Raw genomic sequence first — 21,549 nt, forward strand, 5'->3', positions numbered from 1 at the left:
GTAGGGGCTTTCTTTTATGATTCTATTTGAGACAGCCTTTTAGTGTTAAGCAAATCGTAGATATATTCAGTTCTAACACCGGAAAGGCAATCCCAAATATAAATTCTTAGGATGGGAATTCAGTATCTTCATCTTCATTATATATCATGTAATAGATTGCAAAATGGAAACCAGTAAAAATAATATTTTATGATACTTTATAATATAATTTTATAAATATTATTTATACTAATATTCACTGTATTTAACACATACAGTGATCAATATTCTGAAAGGCACCAATTTTATAAAAGAAATCCTATTAACATTTATTTTATTAAGAAATTTGGAAGACAATATGATGTATTGACAACAAAAACAAATGTTAGAGAACCAAAGATAATGGTATTTTAAAATCTTCCTCAATCCTTTATCTAGAGTAGAGCAATAGTAGAATAAATTTCTGCCTTGTAACAGCATTTAGATTTTTCACTAGCTTTGATTTGTCAATGTAGTAGCTATTGCTTTTAATAAACATGTATTAGGATATTATTGAAATAAATATTATCGTATTTTGGTATTTATTTATTACAAAATAAATTAAGCCTGCAATGCATCAAAATCTGCTAATAGGTAGCCTTCCGCATTTCATATTTGCAATGGGGAGAGCAGAGTTAGAATAGATGGATTTTATACAACTGAAGTAATATTAAGGTTGGAAACTAAGAAAGTCAATCCAAAGCCTCACTGTATTTAATCACTTTTAGTACCACAAAATTGGCTGTCAAAAGTCTAATTAACTGTCAAGTATCAGCTCTACTTTCTATGCTGCTCACTTGCAAAGCCTTTCATCATAGCATCTGGCAAGTTTAAAAAATTCCCAAGAAAACCACTTCTTCCTATAGCTTTACAGCATAGAGTTACAGTGAAAGAAACTGCTATCAGACCAACAAAAACATGTTTAATGCTTTATTGTTAAACTATTGAAACCATTTTAAAATCATGTTAAAGTTACTGGTCACTTCATTTTTTGTGAAAGCACACAAGTAGACTTAAAGAAGCATTTTAGCAAATGGATAGTGGCTATGTACTGATTGCATTATTTTGTGATATGATTTTTCCAAAATTGCCACTAAACTCTGAGTTTTACTATTCATCTGCTTTTAAATCATGATAACTGTCCAACTTAGTCTTAGTTTTCTTGATTTTTTTCCCCAAGTGCTAAAGAGCTATCTCATCACGTAAATATACTTTAAGTTACAACTGAAATTCAAGAAAAGGGTATATTTGCTTATGTGTTTGCTATAATAGTGGCAGATATATGTGCCACAATACAAAATTTTGATGATAAAATATAATACCCAGGAAGTAAAGGCAAACTGAATTTTACATATACAACTTTTTTTTTCATCTCATATGAGGAAAGTTACACATTTGCATATATAATAGTAGAAGCTATATAATGCCAATAAATTTTAATGCTTGACAACTTCATTCTAAATGAAGTACATAACTACTTCTACCTTTATTCACTGACATTTGTGTTTGTATACATCTTTCTTTTAGATTTTCATTTTAATTATTAAAACACAGTCCCAAAAAATTACTGGAAAAATCAATTTGAATAGAAGTTGCCTCATTTTTTCAGTTTTTTAAATCTATTCATCCCAATCTTGAAAAATGTCACTGAATTAAATGTGAAATAAACTGTATTTTTAAAAGAATGAATGGAGAGAAGAAAACTATTTTTACTTAAATTTCACACAAAAATATTTAAAAAGATATAAAATAAAACAATGAGAGGATTATTATACAAAATGTATATCCTAAAATATTTTGTACAATTGTAAAAAGCATATCTCACATTTGGTTCTGAACTTCTTGATGGTTAAATGAAGAATGGAATCTAATTAATATTTACAAGATTAATGGTCTCCAAAAGAGACTGAATTCAATAAAAGCAAAAGGTCTTTTGTGTATTTATTTGTTAGAAAGCCGCATTTGCTGACGAGTTGATGCTTATATGGCCAACTAATGTATTCATCTCCTTTAAAGCTCAAGGCTTACTATTCTAAGACATACTCAAATTCTTAAGGAAAGGACATAGCGTTTAAAGCTGTATTTTAGCAACATTGATCCTGAAGGAAATTTTTTGTTTTCGGTATGGTTCTTGTTAATATTTTAAAATTGTTAAAATTGTTTTAACATTTGCATATTGAAAAATGTGAAATTGTAATAAATAACAAAGATTTGAATTTCGGTGGAGGAAAGTAACAATACAAAGCAGAGGTTTAGGAATATTGGGTCATGAAAACAATGATGACTATAGAATAGAAAAGGAGGCCGGGCCCGGTGGCTCAAGCCTGGAATCCCAGCACTTTGGGAAGCCGAGACGGGCAGATCACGAGGTCAGGAGATCGAGACCATCCTGGCTAACACGGTGAAACCCCGTCTCTACTAAACAATACAAAAAACTAGCCGGGCGAGGTGGCGGGCACCTGTAGTCCCAGCTACACTGGAGGCTGAGGCAGGAGAATGGCATGAACCCGGGAGGCGGAGCTTGCAGTGAGCTGAGGTCCAGCCACTGCACTCCAGCCTGTGAGACAGAGCGAGACTCCGTCTCAAAAAAAAAAAAAAAAAAAAAAAAAAAAAAAAATAATAATAATAATAATAGAAAAGGAAAGTACTTCAGAGAGGTTGTTTGACTAGGTATGCTTAAGGCAACAACCCCTGAATCAATTGAATACATTTCCGGCTCTCTCCTTCCACGATTTGGGGATTTTTGTGTGTTGTAAATATTGCCATAACTGCTTTCCTTTGGATCAGTATTTGCCAGGTAAGCTTTTCCCACATTTTTTTTTTTTTAATTTCTAACTCAATTTGTATTATATTTTAGGTATAGCTCTCAAGAACCCTTAAGGGTTTTTTTTTGTTGTTTGTTTGTTTTTTTTTTTTAAAGTCCAGTCTAAGACTCTCTCTCTCTCTTTTTTTTTTTTCCTGTTTCATCAATTGTGAGTTTTGATATAATTGAGTTCCTTTTTATCATTTTACTTTGTGCTAGTTTAAAAGTTATGAAAACTCTTGCTCTTCTTTGAGTGATTTATTTTAAATGTTTACATGCACAACCAGCAAAATTGGATGAAAGCAACTATATAATAATCTGTTCTATTGTCCTTCTGAAGAGTGCTAGGATCTTAGACCACATTAGCTCCAAATCTTTGACATTCAACTTCCTCATTATTTTTAATGAGTTTCACCTCATTTTAACTCCCCCCTCCACTGCAAATTAGTCATTTTTCTATTAATATTTTTACTACATACCTAATTTTAAATTATCACGTTTTATCAGTTTCTTGCTCATCATCACTTCTTGTAATTCACTATTCCTTCTGGGTCCATTGGTATAATTTCTTTCTATTTGTAGAAGCATATCCTTTTGTTCTTTCAACATGAACAAATTGTGCTATGCGTTTAATAATTTGTTAATTAATGTATCTTTATGAACATATTTTCATAAATGTATCTTTCTTAAAGAATAATTTGGGTGTGTCTGGATTTTTTTTTTTTTTTTTTTTTTTTTTTTTGAGACAGAGTCTCTCTCTGTTGCCCAGGCTGGAGTGAGTGAAGTGGCGCGATCTCTATTCTCTGCAAGCTCCGCCTCCCAGGTTCACGCCATTCTCCTGCCTCAGCCTCGGGAGTGGCTGGTACTACAGGCGCCCGCCACCACGCCTGGCTAATTTTGTTGTATGTTTAGTAGAGACAGGGTTTCACTGTGTTCACTAGGATGGTCTCCATATCCTGACCTCGTAATCCGCCTGCCTCGGCCTCCCAAAGTGCTGGAATTACAGGCATGAGCCATTTGAGACAGAGTCTCACTGTATCACCCAGACTGGAGTGCAGTGGCTTGACCTCCGCTTACTGCAGCCTCAACCTCCTCAGCTCAAGTGGTTCTCCACATCTCAGCCTTCTGAGTAGCTGGGACTACAGGCACGGGCACCACACCCAGCTAATTTTTGAACTTTTTGTAAAGATGAGTTTTTCCGTATTGCCCAGGGTAGTCTCAAACCCTTGAGCTCAAGCGATCTGCCCACTTCGGCCTCCCAAAGTACTGGGATTACAGGTATGAGCCATCGTGTCTGGCCCGGAATTCTTATTTGATAATTATTTGTTCCTCACCACAATATATGATTTCACATGTTTTGCCGTGATTTGCCATTAACTCGTAAATTCGCTCTTAGTCTGTGGTTGTTCCCTGAAAACAAACTGCTTTTTCCTTTTGGTTGCTTTCAATTTACTCCCCGCCCCACCCGCTTATTGTTTATTTCTTTTCAGTTTCAACATAATGTGTTTTGGTAGTTAATTTAATTTTAATAATCGTACTCAGAACTCACTATTATTTCCTCTGACGGCTAGGGTTGTTAATCTGCAACTACTTTTTAAATTTTAATTCTTTTTAATTTCTAGAAGGTCTGTTTTAATTTTTTCATGCTATCATGTTGTTTTTATATTTCTATATTTATTTTATATCTTTAATCAAATATTTTCTCTTATGCCATGAATTAATATAAACATGCTTAATATTTTGCCCCTTTTTGATTTTACAAGAATATTTTGATTTATTCATATGCTAGTTTTTGAGTGGATTGAATTTGGATTTTTGAATGGTTTGGATTATTTGTTTCCTGGTGTGGTTTGCAATTTTGTGTGTGTGATCCTCTTCATTATATTTATTTTATTATTTTTGTTGTTATTATTTTTGGCACTGTGAGGGTTCTGTATGCACTGGCTTGTGAAAAATTCTGATACTGCAGAAATTGCATTTCTCTCTCTCACAGACTTAGGATTTGTAACTGGTTTCCACCAACATTTTATTAAATTATGAGTTTGAATTTTTTTACACCATGAAAATAATATAAATTAAAACCTCACCACCAATGTGGAAAAGGCTTGGAGTTTTATATCCTTTCATGGTAATTATTTTTTAAACTAGTGTTTGGATACACTTGCAATTTTATGTTTATTTTGGTTAATTGCTTGGCTTTCTTATTTAATTAAAGAAGAAGCTCCTCAGGAATCCAGGCTTTAAAGGGTTCCCAAATCCAGTTCCCATTTTTCTTTGCATCACCCAAGAGAACATGTAATGCCCTCGGATACATATTAAAATTGCCAGATCCTAGCCTATGGTTTAGCATTTTTTAAGGTATTTTGTTGTTGTTGGATGTTTATTAGTATTTTTTATTTATCATTTTTATTCATATGGGACAGACTTTATTGAAGGATAACTAGATTATCATGTAAATATGATATGAAGCATATTAGACAAAAGAAAAAGTAATTGAAGACCTTTTATTTTTAAAAACTTTTTAGGGATATATTATTCTTTTTAATTGTTATGGATTCTGGGGGGTACACGTGCACGTTGTTACATGGATGCACTGTGTAATGCTGGGGTTTAGGCATCTAGTGGACCCGTCACTCAAACAGTGACCATAGTACCAAATAGGTAGTTTTTCCAGTCCTTCCCCGCTTCCCTCCCTTCTTGCTTTTGGAGTCCCCACTGTCTATTGTTTCCATCTTTAGGTCCATGTGTACTCTTTGTTTAGCTCCCACTTGTAAGTGAGAACATGTGGTATTTGATTTTCTGTTTCTGTGTTACTTCACTTAGAATAATGGCCTCCAGCTGTATCTATGTTGCGGCAAAGGACATGATTTCATTCTTTCTTATGACTGTATAGTCCTTCATGGTGTACGTGTACTACATTTTACAAAAGACATTTTAAAACAGTAGTCAGCATATAAGCACAAGTTTACTTGGTTAAAGAGAAAAATGTGACTATCTAAAATGAGAATTCATTTTTGAAGAAGGAATTTCTTAAAAAGACTGTGTAATATCATTATATGGTCCCTAAATATGTAAGACTTACGTATTTAAATCCTCTACCATAGCCTTTTATGCTACAATTTTTATAGCTTCATGCTAATATTACCTCTGGTAATATAGTTTATAGTGTTGCTAAGAAGAATTATAAATGTCCTAATATGACTTAATCATTCTGTATTTGAAAATAAGAATTAAGTATATATTTAAATTATAATAGGTTCGACATGGAACAACAATCACATATAAAATATTACAATAGAATATTAATCTTCCTGAAATTCTTTATGATTTAGTACATTTACAAAATTAGGCTTTTAAAAAATGCTGATTTTTAAACCTTCAACTCTGTATATAAAAGGTTATTTTTAGATGTCAAACAATCTTGCTATTATAATAATAATGGACTGCTACTACTGCTCAAGCTCAAAAAATAAATATATTTCTAGTTTTAAAACTTATTTTCATTAAGTGTCTTCTTAGCCTTCCCAATCTGCATGAACCTTGTGCATATTTTATTAGCACTGAATTATCTTGTGTTCTTTTTCCTTTTGACACTTAGAAATATGTGAAAAATATATTTCTTTTATAAATCCTCTTGAAACAAAATAAAATTCTGAAATACACTGATATTTAGAAGGTCTAATACCTTAGCGTCATTAGACTTTGGCCAATGGTAATATTCGTAATTAAGCACTGCCCTGTCACCTTCACTCACAAAAGGAGGAAAAGCTGTTGACAAAAGCATCATCGGTAAGCTCTTAGAGGTTCTACTGAACACAGGCAGGCTTGTCACAAATTTAAACTTTTTCATTTTAAAGTTATAAAGCCTAGTCAATACTTTTCTTGCCACAGAAGAAGTAAAGGATTTTCTACAGATAAAGGGCATTTTAGATTTCCACAGGGTAATGACCTTGTTTTGTGAACAATGTGACTAACTTCTTTCAGCTAGATATTTAAGGTTTTACGGAGATTGCGGTAAGGACTGACTTGTTGCTTAAATCAGATTACAACTGGCCCTCAGAATAAGCAGACTCCACATCCGTGGATTCAAGCAGCCACAGACCAAAAAGATTTGAAAAAAATTAAAATAGCAATATAACAATAAAAATACTAATAAAATAAATACAGTATACCAACTATTTTATAGCATTTACATTGTATTAGGTATGAATAATCTAGAGATTACTTAAACTATACAAGAGGATGTGTGTAGATTTTTTAGAAGTACTACACCATTTTATATAAGGGTCTCGAGCATCTGCAGATTTTGGTACCCTCCGGGGTCCTGGAACCAATACTCTACAGATACAAAAGGATGATTGTATATATATTGCATCAGTCATATAAGAATAGAGCCAGAAGCCAGGGTATTAATGTTTCCTTGAGCTCCATTAAATTCACACATTTCTGAGAACTGAAAAATAATGTTTCAAGGTGAATGCAGGGATATATGTACTCCTTGGAAGAAGGCTCTGGTGATGGAGAGCAGGCTTATGAATTCTAGAGATAACAACAACAAAAACTTCCCTTAAGTACATCTCCATGGAAATGAATCTCTATAGAAAAGAATGACAACAATATTTACCCAAAGAATCCTTGGACATGGCCATGCTGTGATGAAAGAGCAAAGTGGCGCAAGAGAGTTCTGAGTTGAGAGGGATAAAGAGTATGTAAAAGAAGCAGTGCTGTAGAAGCAACAGGTATGAGGAAACAATACCCCTGCCTAGAAATATGCCTGGGAAAAGAGGCAGAGTTAAAATAGAACATATGATGAATATTTTAAAGTAGTGAAAAATCAATGAACAGATCAAATAGTTGAAGGGTTTCCCCAAAAAAGTCTGTATTTTGCATTAAAATGATAGTGCTTTAATGTGAAATGTAAAGATCAGATTAAATAGATGGCTTTAAGGCATTGTTGAATGATTTTCTGGGTAGGCAAATTATCAGAATACAGTATTAGGTTCCAAGCAATTGTATATGGAACTGATTTATTAGAGAGAAAGCCACAAATGTAACCATAAGAATGAACTCTCAGAATCAAAACTAGACAAATACTCTGGTGATAGTCAATCTTACAGTCTTTTCTGTTTGTCTTACTAGATATTATATGTGAATATTATTTCAGCAAAAGTTTTAACTTTTTATTCTGTTATAGAGAATATAAAGGTCAGCTGATCACAGGACATTATTTCAGCTACTCTGAATCTCACTGCAAGCTCAGGAAACAGGATTCTTCTGTGGCAAATTATTCAGGTTTTGTAATTCCAAGGGCTTGGGTTTGAAACTGGTTCTACTAGTTGCTAGTTATACATCCTAGGATAAACATTGTATTTGAGCTATAGTTTTCTGACATCTAAAACTGAGATGCTAACATGATTCAGAAAATGGATTTAAGGATATTTTACACATAAACAAAAAAGAACTGTACTGGCACATAGCAGATACTGAATAAATTGCAATAATTGAATGCTCATACAATATCCCATCCAAATCCTTAGAACAAATGTGTATAGAATTTTGAAATATGCATATTGTAAAAAATCAATATGATTTGTGTATCATATAATGCATACGACTACATGTATATCCTGTAAAAAAATTATAATTCTGCAGCACACCACACTGCAATTAAAAATAGTAGTCCTTTTGAAGCTAAACACTAAATTGAGTTAAAATCATAAATTAATTTACATTAATTAACAGTATCATTTTATTTATCAAATTTTCACAAGTATTTCACAAGTATCAGATTTTCACAAGTATTTGCAAGTCCCTGGCAACAACAGCAAAAATAAAAAAACAATTTCCATTATCAGAAGTTTTTGGGTGTTTTGATTATAAGTCAGCATTTTACAGGACATTGAAATTCTAAGGTCTAAGAACTTTCTAGTCATTTTTCGTCCAGAGTAGAAGGTTTGCACAGAGTACATAAAGGGATTCTGACTACTGTTTTGTTTGTTTGTTTGTTTGTTTGTTTTTAATGGTTTCTGCATCCCTGTTCTCAAAATAGTAAGGCGATGGGCAAGAAGCTCATGACTCCAAGAAAATCATTGTCCATTATTCTGGTCTCAGTATGCATAAAACCTGGGAGATGGTGCCTGAGTTCTCAGTTCCAATGCAAAAATGTGCTGTGGAAAGAAGATAAGAGAGTCGGCCATAAAAATAGGTTTTCCATCTTTTTACTTTAAATATGTCATCAAGCTAAGCATCCTAAAAATCGAACTAGATTACAAAACTGATTATGTTTCTATCGTACATTCTTTAAGGTGACTGCTGGAGGGACATCTTTCCCCTAACTTTTCCTTGGAATACTAGATCCAAATATCTAGGTGACAGCTGAGTATTTGTCTCTGGATGTCACCACAAGCATTTCACTAATATGAAAGATAAGGTCATCACCTTAACTTCTCACAACTAACTCACTATATTTTTTTTCTTGCCACCAAATATCTTATTTATTGTTCAGTGGAGCCACCAAACACCATTTATTTTATTTCTGACCAATTTCTCCCTTCTATTAAATTAATAATTCGACCCTATTGAATCAGTGTCCTTTATGTCCTTGAAATGCATCTCCTCTTCTCCATCTTCACACCCATTTATCTTAGATCAGGTTCTTCTTCGTTCTCTCTCATACAGCTGGTTAATATCCCTGTCTTAATCACATATACTTCAAACTATCTCCAAATTCTTGTGTGTGGTCTTTCTGTAATACATAATCATACTACTCTTCTACTTAAAATCATGCCAGGCCATGACATTACCAAAATGATAAAACTCTGGAAGGCTAAGAAGCTTCCATCTCCCTGTTCAGTGTTTTCCACAATGCTCACAGGTGATACGAGCATTTTATAGGTCATTGGTCCTGAATTATTTGCCATTCCATGAGTAGGGCATCCTTTTTCTATGTTTTTGCTGTTTATTCTATCTACTTACACTGAGGTTTCCTTTCATTTTGTGCACTTGGTGGGCCCTATATATCTTTTAAAACTTACCCAAGGTGTCACTTATTCTAATTTTCTTCCATTCACCATCATGTGATCTCTCTGTCTCTCTCTCTCTGTGTATATTGTATATATTTTTGTAGGTTCCACTTAACAATGTATTCTAATTATTAATAACTATTTATACATCTCTGCTAATAAAAATGTTGAGTCTGTTGGAGACAAGATGCAATTCTTGTATGATATCTGGTGCCAAAACTGTATGCTAGAATGTAATCCACTTTTAGAGCAGAATATGATTTTAGAGATCATGTGGTTCAAATTCTTTGGTATGTAGATGACCTTAACAGATTCGAGATTATTTGTTTATACTAGTCTGGTCTTTCACAAATCTGAGTCAATATTAGTGGGGTTAATTTCCTATTATATCTAAGAAATTTTTATCTGGAATTGGCCAAGCTAAGGTGCACTGTTTCTCCTTAAGTTTACCAAGCATTATATACAGCATGATTTAAGAGTAATTTTGCTTAGAATTATTAGGATTTAATCTAAAATACAGACTTGTGAACAAACTCAGCTAAGATCTGGAGAAGAATTTGTGCAGATTAAAAGTTTCAGCCTTCCATGTTAAAATTAATTTCAATTATTAATACTAACGTTAATGTCATTTTTTTGCACCTTAATGATGTGACTGCCTTTTCCTACGCCACATGCACTAAATATGAATATCAATACGAACTTTTCTTCTCCTACCTGTAAATTACCACCCATGTTTGTTTTCCTGACCTGTTGCCTCCATTGTGCATCCTTACTTTCTTGTTCCCTTCACATTAGGACTTCTCATGAATTACATTTCTTTTTTACTGACATACAGGGCTTCATTCACATTTGTTTCTGGTATCACCTACCCTTACCACCTCAGGCATTCCCACCATTATGGGCTGGATAAAGCCTGATTCTTCCTAGTTTATGCTCATCTGGAAGTAACTAGGAAAAAATCTAGACTAAAAAACAAGTATTCTGGCAAAAGATTGAGGGAAATACTACATTGCAAATGTAATGATGCTCAAAGGATACATTATGTGGCAGTTGTTTAAAATACAGATGCTATTTTCTGAAACACAACCAAAAAAAACTTGTCAGGTACCCAGGTTAGTTTACACTGACCAGAAAGTTTATTAGAGATTAGGATGACGAAAAGAACATAGCCAAGTGAAGTCAAATGCAGTTGCTGAAATCTTTTTAGAGGTAGTTTGACTGGTTGCTGGAGAGAAGACTAAATACAATCATGCAGAACAGAAGAGGAGATGTTAAATGGAAAACAAGACGGAAAGAAGAACACAACAGAGGGAGATGATGAATTTATGCCAGGTCTCTTTAAGGCACAGGATTGATTCTAATCCATGGACTTCAGCCAAGAGAAATTGGTTGTGTTATTGTTGTGATTTCAAGAATAAAATCTTAGGCATCTGTATTTACAGTGTGTAATGTTTTGTATTTTTTAAGCTGCCAACAATGTGAGTTCTACTAAAAAATACAGATGGTTAAAATCTCACGCACAGAAAGTGGTCTTTTTGTTATTGTACATGCTATGTATCTGATTCTTTATATTCACTTTCTCCTATATTTTCCACCTCCTGACAAATACTGCTCCTCTCTTATTTGGTCATATACATAGAATCGTATGTAAAACTAATTACATTATTTTTCATGTGTTAAATTTGTTCTGTTTTCACTGTATGCCAATTTTTGAGTTCTATTTTCTTGAGCATGTATGACAAAACTGTGTCATAGAACTTTTGGAAATCATCGAATGTATATTTTATAAAGTAAAGAAAAAATAGCTATAATCATACCAGTCTGCATTCAAATAATAACTAGATTAATCATAATTTTATATATACTATAGTGTGTTATTTCAAAATGAAAACACTCCTTTTTCAGAACATAAGTCCAAGATTAAGTATACTTAAAAGGAGTATATGACATATGTACATGTAGTGCAGAGGCAGGTAACAATGACATTATTTAATTGTTAGGCAGAATTGTTTAATGAATTTTTAAAATGTTATTTTAATAATTAGAAATCAACATAGACTAAACATTAGAAATAGCTCAAAACACTTTTGATGCCTTCTAAGTTATTGTATGGTTTTTTCTTTTATGTTGTCCAACAAGAAGTCACACCCTTTTGTAGTGCAATACTTTGAAGACAATATTTTTTACCTAATGATGATTCAAACTGTGATAGTCTGAAAAGAATGTTGTAGCAATTTATATTTGCATAGTGAACAGAGTATATTTATCATTTTATAGACAATGAAAAAGTAATATAGTTTATTTTCATTATTAAAGCTACTGACCAAATAGGGAAAGCTATAATTAATTTATCATTACTCATTAAAAAATTTTCTTAGTATGAAGAAAATTGAAACATTTGTGTTCCAAATAGATGCATTTAATGTCTTGACCACTTTAGCATGGAATAATACAAAATGTCTGTTAGTTAATATTTCACCAATGATATGTGTTAACATTATTTTAAATCTCATGGTTATGTCAAATCTCTAACAAGAGTTTTGCAGAAATATACTTTATATATTGAAATCAGTAAGACATATGTACATATGTATTATAGCTTATGTCTGTATTTTATTAAATTCATCGATTTTCAGGCCGAGAGCAGTGGCTCACCACTGTAATCCCAGCACTTTGGGATGCTAAGGTGGGTGGATCATTTGGGGTCAGGAGTTTGAGAGCAGCCTGGCCAACGTGGTGAAACCCCATCTCTACTAAAAATACACAAATTAGCTGGGCGTGGTGGCACGTGCCTGTAGTCCCAGATCCTTGGGAGGCTGAGGCAGGAGAATCACTTAAGCCTGTGAGGCAGAGGTTGCAGTGAGCCGAGATCGCGCCACTGAACTCTAGCCAGGGTGTCAAAGACAGACTGTCTCAAAAATAAAATAAAATATAATAAAATAAATAAAATGCATTGATTATCAAAATATATTCACTTTATTTAGGCTATTGACTAAATATGCTTAAGAATCAGCTTGAGTTACCCTCAAAGATTGTCTCAAATCCACATTTTATGTCCACTGGTCAGCCTGGAGCCTTTCCAAATACTTCTGCATATTCCAAATGCACCTTTTTCTGGTTTTATTTCTCTTTGTGCACTGGAACTTTTTGTTTACCGTATTTCATTGTTTCTTTTTATCAATTTTGGCATGTACCAAATCTGGACACTCAGTGCCTTTTGTTTATTTTTACCAACTCCTCCTCTGGTCTGCCCCCAACAATAAATTACAAAAAAAGTGTCACTGGGATTAACCATGAATGATCACCAATATCAGTATTATTTACAATAGCCAAAAAGTAGAAACAGTCAAAATGCATATCTACTAGTGAATAAATAAAATGTGGTATATCTGTAAAATGGCATAATATTCAGCAATATAAAGGAATGAAGTCGTGATTCATGGTACAACATGATTGAACTTCAGAAACATTGTTCAAGTGAAAGAAGCCAGGCACGAAGCACCACAAATTTTATCATTCAATTTATATAAAATGTCCAGAATAGGAAAATCTCTAGAGATGGAAATTAAATGAGTAGTTGCCTAATACTAGTTGGAGGGGAGAGGGAAGGGGATGATAACAAGAGGATATGTTTGGGTATTTTTGGTGATTAAATTATTCTAATATTGATTGTGGTGATAGTTTTACAATTGCAAACATACTGAAAAACATTGGTTGTAAACTTAACTGCCCGAATGGTGTAGTATTACATATAAATAAAGCTGTTATAAAATGAAACCATCAACATTTCACACAGTCTTTTTGTTGGCAGCCATGAAAACAGAGGTTTGTTTGAAGAAATCATGGTCCAAATATTATGCACAAATGATGTAAAAATGAAAATGCAGAATCTCAGTTCTTACTATGACGTATTCATCCAGTCTCCAAATACAGCTCCAGACTATTTTTGGATAACAAAGATATCCACAAATGTTTACTGACATTTTTGTTTGTTTGTTTCATCCCTTTTATTTACCCACCAGCATTTATCTAGGGAAAGCAAGGGTATAGATTGTAGTTTTCCACTGTCATAAAATACTTCAGTAACATACTCTAACTTTATTTCACCACCTTTGCTGCTTAGAAGGTAGTAGCAACCACCGAAAGTTTGGGTCTTAAAGTTTCTATTTTGATAACACATTGTTTGATCATAGGCGTATGTGCATCTTAGCTTAACTACAGCTAGCTGTTAAATCTGAGTTATGTGGGTAGAAGCAGAAGTATCTCTTAACAGAGGAAGAATGTGAAGAAAGTTTACAATTAAGCACTATGTAAATTACCTGATCAAGTTGTGTTTCATGGGATTTGATACCTCCATTTTACAGAAGCTTATTTTAATATTTTCTGTGCAATTTTTTTTTTTTTAGCTTTAGATCCAGCTAAGGATCCATGCTTAAAGATGAAATGTAGTCGCCATAAAGTATGCATTGCTCAAGATTCTCAGACTGCAGTCTGCATTAGTCACCGGAGGCTTACACACAGGTAAACATTGTTAAATTTAATCCCACTGATTGAACAGTGCTCCTTACCAGAAATAACTGGAGAGTATAAATATTTGGCAGCACCTGCTAATCTTTTATGCAGAGTTTTATTGAAGCAGTTACAGAAGCTTGGTTAATACAATTATGATTCACTTGGGTTAAACATTGGTATCAATCACCATTACTACAGATTATAGAATTTGAGGCATATATTATTAAATAAAGAAGGTCGTATAAAGATGATATTAAAATGTTATATCTAGATGTTTGTGCTTTTTCAAGTTTAAGGAACAATTAGTTTTGTTCCCTCCGCATATTTTTGTTTGTGGCTATTCAAACATCTTTATTTCCCTCAGGAGAGAGTTAGAAAGTTACAGGAGAGAAACTGATTGATGTTCATAAAAAGAGATTAAAAGTCACGAAATAGGGAATTGGGACTCGAACCCCTCAGGACACCTTCTGTAGGAGTCACTCATACCAGTGGAGTCCTTACATCTATTCCCTGGATGCTGATTCACAATTTCTAAAGAGGAAGGGAGGATTTCAAGTATCTTATAACAACCATCACTGCTTCTGTTAGACGGGCTCTGTTTTGGGAAGGACCAGTAATTTAGAAATAGCCTGTGTAGTTTGGTGCTGTCTTAAACATTTGAACACGTCAACAATCAAACAAGAATTCATTGGTTAGCCGACTAAAACAAGTGGTGTATTCATTTCCTTTATCATTTTTAAAGTTACTTTTTGAGAATATTCTTTCTTTGATAATAGACTTAATTTATGTATTGCTTTCAAATCAAATGAACAAAGAAAATTTTGCTATTTGTGTATGCTTAGAGAAAAATTTGATTTTTGGCTTTAGTGTACTTGCATATAAATTCTGTTACTCAAACACACCAAGAGTAAGAGGATAATAAGAATATTGGAAAATAAGAATATAAATAGCATTTCTAGAAAACAAATATTTGTTACATTGATATTTCTTATAATGTAAGAGCACATATACATAACACCCTCTTTTACATGCTAAAAGGATTAGAAGTCTTTATTTCACAATGTTAAGTCTATAGTGGCAGATTTCTAGAACCAAGGGAGGTTGATGTAACAAAGGTATGGGGGTTTGGAAATGTGTTCACTTGGGTTAGAATCATGGTATATCAATAACGTACTTGTGGAAGACACAGAGGGAGTAGGAGAAAGAAAACAACGGTTTGGTGATATAAAGAATAAAAGACTTCTTGAAAAATCACAATTCTATAAAGTTAGCCTTCTAGGGGAGAGCACAAATGGGTGAAGCAGTTATCAGTAACATATCCCCTGTTAATCCTGACTTTGATGCTAATTTTTCAAAGGGATAACAAAGCTTTGGACCAGAAACTCATTTTTCTATTTATTTCCTTAGGATTCTAAATTTCTTGGCCTTTCTATTAATTAATCAAACAAATTTAAAAATATTAGTATGTGAATGTGTGTATATTGGGGGTGAAATAAAAAAAGAGAAGGGTGTCAAAAGGGATTCATATATGATCTCTCACCTAAATTACAGAGACTATGTAAGTTCATCTCCCATAAAAGCAAAAGCTGTTTTATCACAAATTCTAGACACCCTGGGAAAGATTTCCATGTGCAGACATTTAACAGCTTTGAAAAGATTCACCTGCCACTTCACCCCTGGCCCCATGAACCCAAGTCAAAGAGCAACCAAAGACCTCGCAGTTAATATCATGTCTGTGGCAGAGACACACTCGTTTTGACACTTGCTGGACACTGAAGCTAAGAGAGGTTAAAGTAACAGACTCAAGACTACGAAGCTAGAATTTTTCAGAGCTTCAATTCCAGTCGGTACTGATTGACCCCAGAGTCTAAGCTTTTTACAACTATGCTGTCTCATTACTTCTCTGACTTATTAAACGACTTAACTACAGGCAAAAATGTTCCTTAACATGATAAAGACTATCAGAAACCAATAGCCAAATATCCCTTAATATATAAAATTGAAAGATCCTTAATAGGGCACTACTGAAGCTTTGCCTTCGTTGTAGTGGTGCAGGGGGTTCAGAGCGGAGACTAATATGCTTTTAGTGGGTGAATTTCAAAATGTTTTATGTAAATAGTATTTAGTCCTGTTCTATTTCTGATAGAGACTATTTATAAATTTCCATTCAATCCACACTCTATTCAATAAATAAATCACTAGTTTCCAACAAATTGATTTTAAGATTAATATTTGATATGCTTTATTTGCTTTGAGGATGTCAGTACATAGTGAATGTTTATACAACACTTAGGGAAGAAGAGCTTTGCCGAGCACTTTATCAATAAAAATGGCTAATACAAATAATCGAGATCTTAGATTTGAGGATTGTGTGTATTTTGGGGATGGGGTAGAGAAAGCAGGGGAAGTGGGCTTAATTAATCAAGTTTTGGTCATTTGCATAGTTTAGAATATATATTGCTACTTTTTTTCCTTTTAAGGAACAACTTATTCTTTTTTCCCTTGATCTCATAAAAGAGAAAGGAAACCTGCCGTTTCTTTCTGCAAGGGGAACACAATTTTTCAAACACATTTTCCAGTCTCCTCTTCCCAATACAATATATCACACTCATTTCTCCATTGCCTTAGAATTTTAAACTTCTCATCTTATAATGCTCGCAACATTTGTAATAGTCTGATATCGATCTCCTTTGACTGACTGAAAGCTCAGTGAAGGTGTCTTATTTACTACTGTGGACCCAGATCTTACATTACTGCTCAGTACATGTTTTCTTTGAGGAGTTTAGTGAAACAGCTGCCATTTGTAAAATATTTAGGAAGAAAATTTTGACAAATAGTTTGATCAATTGAAATGGCCAATCTAGATAATCTAGGTTTAAACATTATTTTCTTAGTGCTTTGTGTATATTTGTTGAAAATGAATTAAGGAGGGTATAGGCATCAATCAACAAATATGTTTTAATTGGCAGAATAAATGAATGCATGATTTATCAAATAAAAGGAAAAGAAGTATTTTTAAAATGTTTATTTTAGTTTAGTTTAAGTTCCGGGATACATGTGCAGAATGTGCAGGTTTGTTATATAGGTAAAGGTGTTCCATGGTGGTTTGCTGCACCTATCAGCCTATCACCTACGTATTAAGCCCCGCATGCATTAGCTATTTATCTTGATGCTCTCACTCCCCTTTCCCCCCACTGTCAACACACACTGACAGGCCACGGTGTGTGTTGTTCCCCTCCCTGTGTCCACGTGTTCTCATTGTTCAGCTCTCACTTATAAGTGAGAACATGTGGTGTTTGGTTTTCTGTTCCTGTGTTAGTTTGCTGGGATGATGGCTTCCAGCTCCATACATATCCCTGAAAGGCACATGATCTTGTTAAAGAAGGATATTTAAATATGAAATGAGGAATGTAAAAATTGGTTTTAAGAAACTAGTAGGTCCTTCACTTGGATTTGTAAATAATTGAAATAATTAGTAAATTTTTCCTTCCTTAGGGTTTTAAATAACAATAATTGTCCTCTGAAATCAGCAAAATAACATGATTAGGTGAATCACAGTTTTACTCTAGCTTTGACCACCACTGCCAGTGTAGAGGATGGTGTAAACCATCCAAATACGTGATGTTGAAAGTCATATATTTGGAGATTGTCTCCAAATGGCTTTTTCTGTGAAGAACTGGTCTCAAACCAGGTGATATCTTTGTTATTGCGCTTTCTGTTACCATTGTCATTACCAGTTAAAAGAAAATAGTGGTATGAATAATGAGAAAGAACTTTAGCTGTAGCACGTTTTTCCAATATGGTAACATAACCCATTATTTAGATGCTTTAATATGAAATACATGATGGGTTTCCCAAGCTTTGAATGTGATCCCCTTTTTCTATTGCTACCCTTGGGGAAAGAGCTGCAGATGCTGACAGCTGAGGGTGATTGTTTTGTTGTTTTTGTATATTGTGAGCAAGAAGCCCAGTGTTTTATGCTCCCTTGCTGTCTGTGCAGCTGCAGATAATTAGCACAGTTTCTAGATCAGTGTTGCTGGCACCAGTCGATGCTGCTGATATTAAAAGAAAAAGGTTTGACATAATAAGACAGAGTAAGGTTGAAGAAGTTGTTGTAGGACAAAACTAGCCATGTTAATTTCTACTTCATTTACACCGAAGGATAAAAAAAAAAAAAAAAAAAAAAAAAAAAAAAAGAATCAATAAGGAAGTGCTTTTGACCTCCTAAGAAGGCATTACATAGAAAATGATGAAAGTAGTGTAAAATGCTACTTATCAAAAATAATTATCAAAGAAGTGAGTCCTAAAATGTATCTGTTTTAACTGTGCAATCTTGGAATTCATGGTTTATAATGACTATTTTTTTAAAGATCTAAATGCATTTATCACTGATTGAATAGCTATGGTGTTTGTGTTTCCTTTGTTGAAATATTGAAGGGGCAGAAAGATTTAATCACAAAGCATAAGTTATATAGCATTCTACAAATATTTGTTGAACTGAATTGAACTTATCATAATCATTTAAAAATAATGCTTCTCATACTTGTGAGACATTTAACTTCTATGGAATATGACTGTATTAATAATGTCTTCAGAGAGAATTAAATCCTGTATTTATTTCATACTTAATATATGCAATACTCGTTACTAAATGCCTTAAATTGATTTAGCTTTTACAATGATGCTAATGCTTTATACTAAACACTATTATACCCATAACTGAGGCTCAGAGATTCTGGGTGTTCTGTCTGAGATTAGTTCTATAGAAGCAAAATTGATAGGTATAGTTAGATAGGTAGGTAGATAGATAGGTGATAGATATGAAGTATACATTTCAGATTTGAAATCATGCCTATCTTGTTTATATATACATATATACATTCTTTTTCCATAATTATCAATTTCATGTATATGAACAGATGTTTATAGATACTTAACTTTTCATAAATTTATTTTAGTTAAGATGATGAAGGTTTGCAAAACTTTTAAAAATTAATTACATTTACAAATGGTCATTGTACTTTGGATAGCAAATTAGTATAACATTGTTTGATTCCTCTTTTTAAAACACAGATCATAACTAAATTTCATAGAGTTTCCTTTATGTCTGGAACTTGGTATCTGTATGTGCGCACACACACACACATACATACATGCATATATGTGTATAATTCATTTAATCTTACAATAGTTGAAAGTAAGGTGACTTGCAGTTGTTATCCCCATTTTACCTGTGATAAAAGCTGAGACAGATAATTCACTTAATTTGTTCAATTGGTAGACTTGAACACTAAACCTGGTCATTGTGATTCTAGAATTTGTGCTCTTATTATGTTTTATTGTCTTATGTTACTTATAAAGCATGTTATATAAATGAGACATTCTTCTAAACATTGTAGAATTGTTACTTATCTTACCACCACCCTATATGTTTAAAAAAGAAATTTCTCTATACCTATTGCCTAATGTACTGTTTCTCAGCATGTTTTAGCCCATATTCTTTTTTTGCTGAATATACACTTTTTAGGTTCTCCAGTTATTCTATTATCGCCCTGAAGGGAGTATAATCTCCCCTAGTTGAGAATTACTTGTAATCAGAAAATTCAACTACTTAGATTGTATATTAGTCAGTCAATATGATTTGGTCAGGCTTTGTGTTAGGTGCTATGCATCACAAAAACAGAAAGTATGTTTCTCATATATGAAAATAAGTCACAGGATTGACTTTATTTTTGGAATACACAACACACCTTATCATTATTGGGATATATTTCCTCTCCAGTTGAAAATCAGGAACCTGTTGATTAAAGTCCAAAGTCCTCGTGGTCCTTCATAATCTGTCCCAGGTAGCTTTAGAGCCTCCTCTGTATTTTTCTCTCAATGGCACATTGTGGCTTTCTCACAGCAGGAAATTCATTCTGTAGAGAGCATAGGATGTATGTCAGAGCACAAGGGGCCACAGCCAGAATGCCTGGCTTCACAGTCTAGCCCCACTGTTCTTAGCTTTGTGATCTTGGAAGGTTACTCAAGCTCTGAGTGCTTCAGATTTTTCTGCTGTAAAGTAGGTATCATGCAAATGGTACTTTCTGTGATGTTGCTTTAAGGATTAATGACTTAATGTGCAAAAACAATTAGAACAACTTCATCCATGATAGGCATTATGATAGGGTTAGCTATTACTGTTTTTTCCTAAACACGTTGTATATTTTATGATCATGGGTGTTGGTTATGGCTGTGTTTTATTTTCTCGTGAGATGTCCTGCCCATTTGTTCCTTTGTTCTTCTGGCACACTCCATTTCTGAGAAGGCTTTTAGCATAATGGTTAATGGTATGTAATTTGAAGCTGGATTGACTAGCTTTGAAGTCTGGCTCCATCTCCATTTCTCCAGAATGACTTTGAGCAAATTAAATTATCCCAGACTCAGTTTTCTTGTTTAAAAGATAGAGTTGATAATTATACTATGTATCTCCCTCTGTTTTTGTGAGAATTAATGACATAATTTGTGTAAAGCACTTTTCACAATGAAAGCACTCAATAAACATTAATTATTGAGAAAGGTCTATTCAGTCTCCCCTCCCAACCCAAGGTAGAATTAAATATGCTTGCATCTTTGTGCCCATAGCACATTAGAAATGCTTTTTAACCCACAAATATGATAGTGACTTGTTTGTATATTTAATAGCTAACAGGTGAATTGTTGGGTTGCCATTGACAAAGTATTTGAAAATCGATTTACTCCTTGCATGATCATAGGATATGAAATTTAAGATTACCTTATACATTAAATAAAAGCAGGGACATGATTTTGGCAGTTGAGAAGGAAGAGAATGGAAACAATGAGACCTCATTGTGTTATAAAAAATGTGAGACAGATGCCTAAAGAGAAATATCATGGGGGTGGGCATACCTTTGGTGGGTTAAAGATTATTAGGGTACTTAATTTCAACAAATTTGCTGCCCTTAATGATTCTCTGCTTCACATCCTTTAGCATTGCCCATCTCCTCATGACCAGAGAATAGGAGCTTTAGACCAGAAATTCCAAAATACAGGAGAAGGATTTACATGTACTGGATGCTTCAAGGAATGCCAACTTTTATGAGTGAGCATAGCTAAATCCTTGCATGTCCTGTCAGAGAGATTTTGTTTCTCCACTGGGCCTAAAGACTCCTTCTGCTTAGTAGGAACTGTCCT

At 33.5% G+C, this 21,549-nt stretch overlaps 1 protein-coding gene across 3 annotated transcripts in view; it reads left to right on the top strand.

Moving 5' to 3' along the window:
• The window catches only part of LOC105466712 (SPARC (osteonectin), cwcv and kazal like domains proteoglycan 3), a 483,715-nt gene that overhangs the window by 224,862 nt on the left and 237,304 nt on the right, over positions 1-21,549 (top strand). For all 3 annotated transcript variants that reach the window (XM_011715825.3, XM_011715826.2, XM_011715827.2), the window contains one exon: positions 14,250-14,364. In XM_011715825.3, the coding sequence (XP_011714127.1) occupies positions 14,250-14,364 (115 nt within the window). The remainder of the gene's footprint in view (positions 1-14,249; positions 14,365-21,549) is intronic.

The sequence above is a fragment of the Macaca nemestrina genome, chromosome 3, assembly GCF_043159975.1.
Source record: "Macaca nemestrina isolate mMacNem1 chromosome 3, mMacNem.hap1, whole genome shotgun sequence".
NCBI lineage: Eukaryota > Metazoa > Chordata > Mammalia > Primates > Cercopithecidae > Macaca > Macaca nemestrina.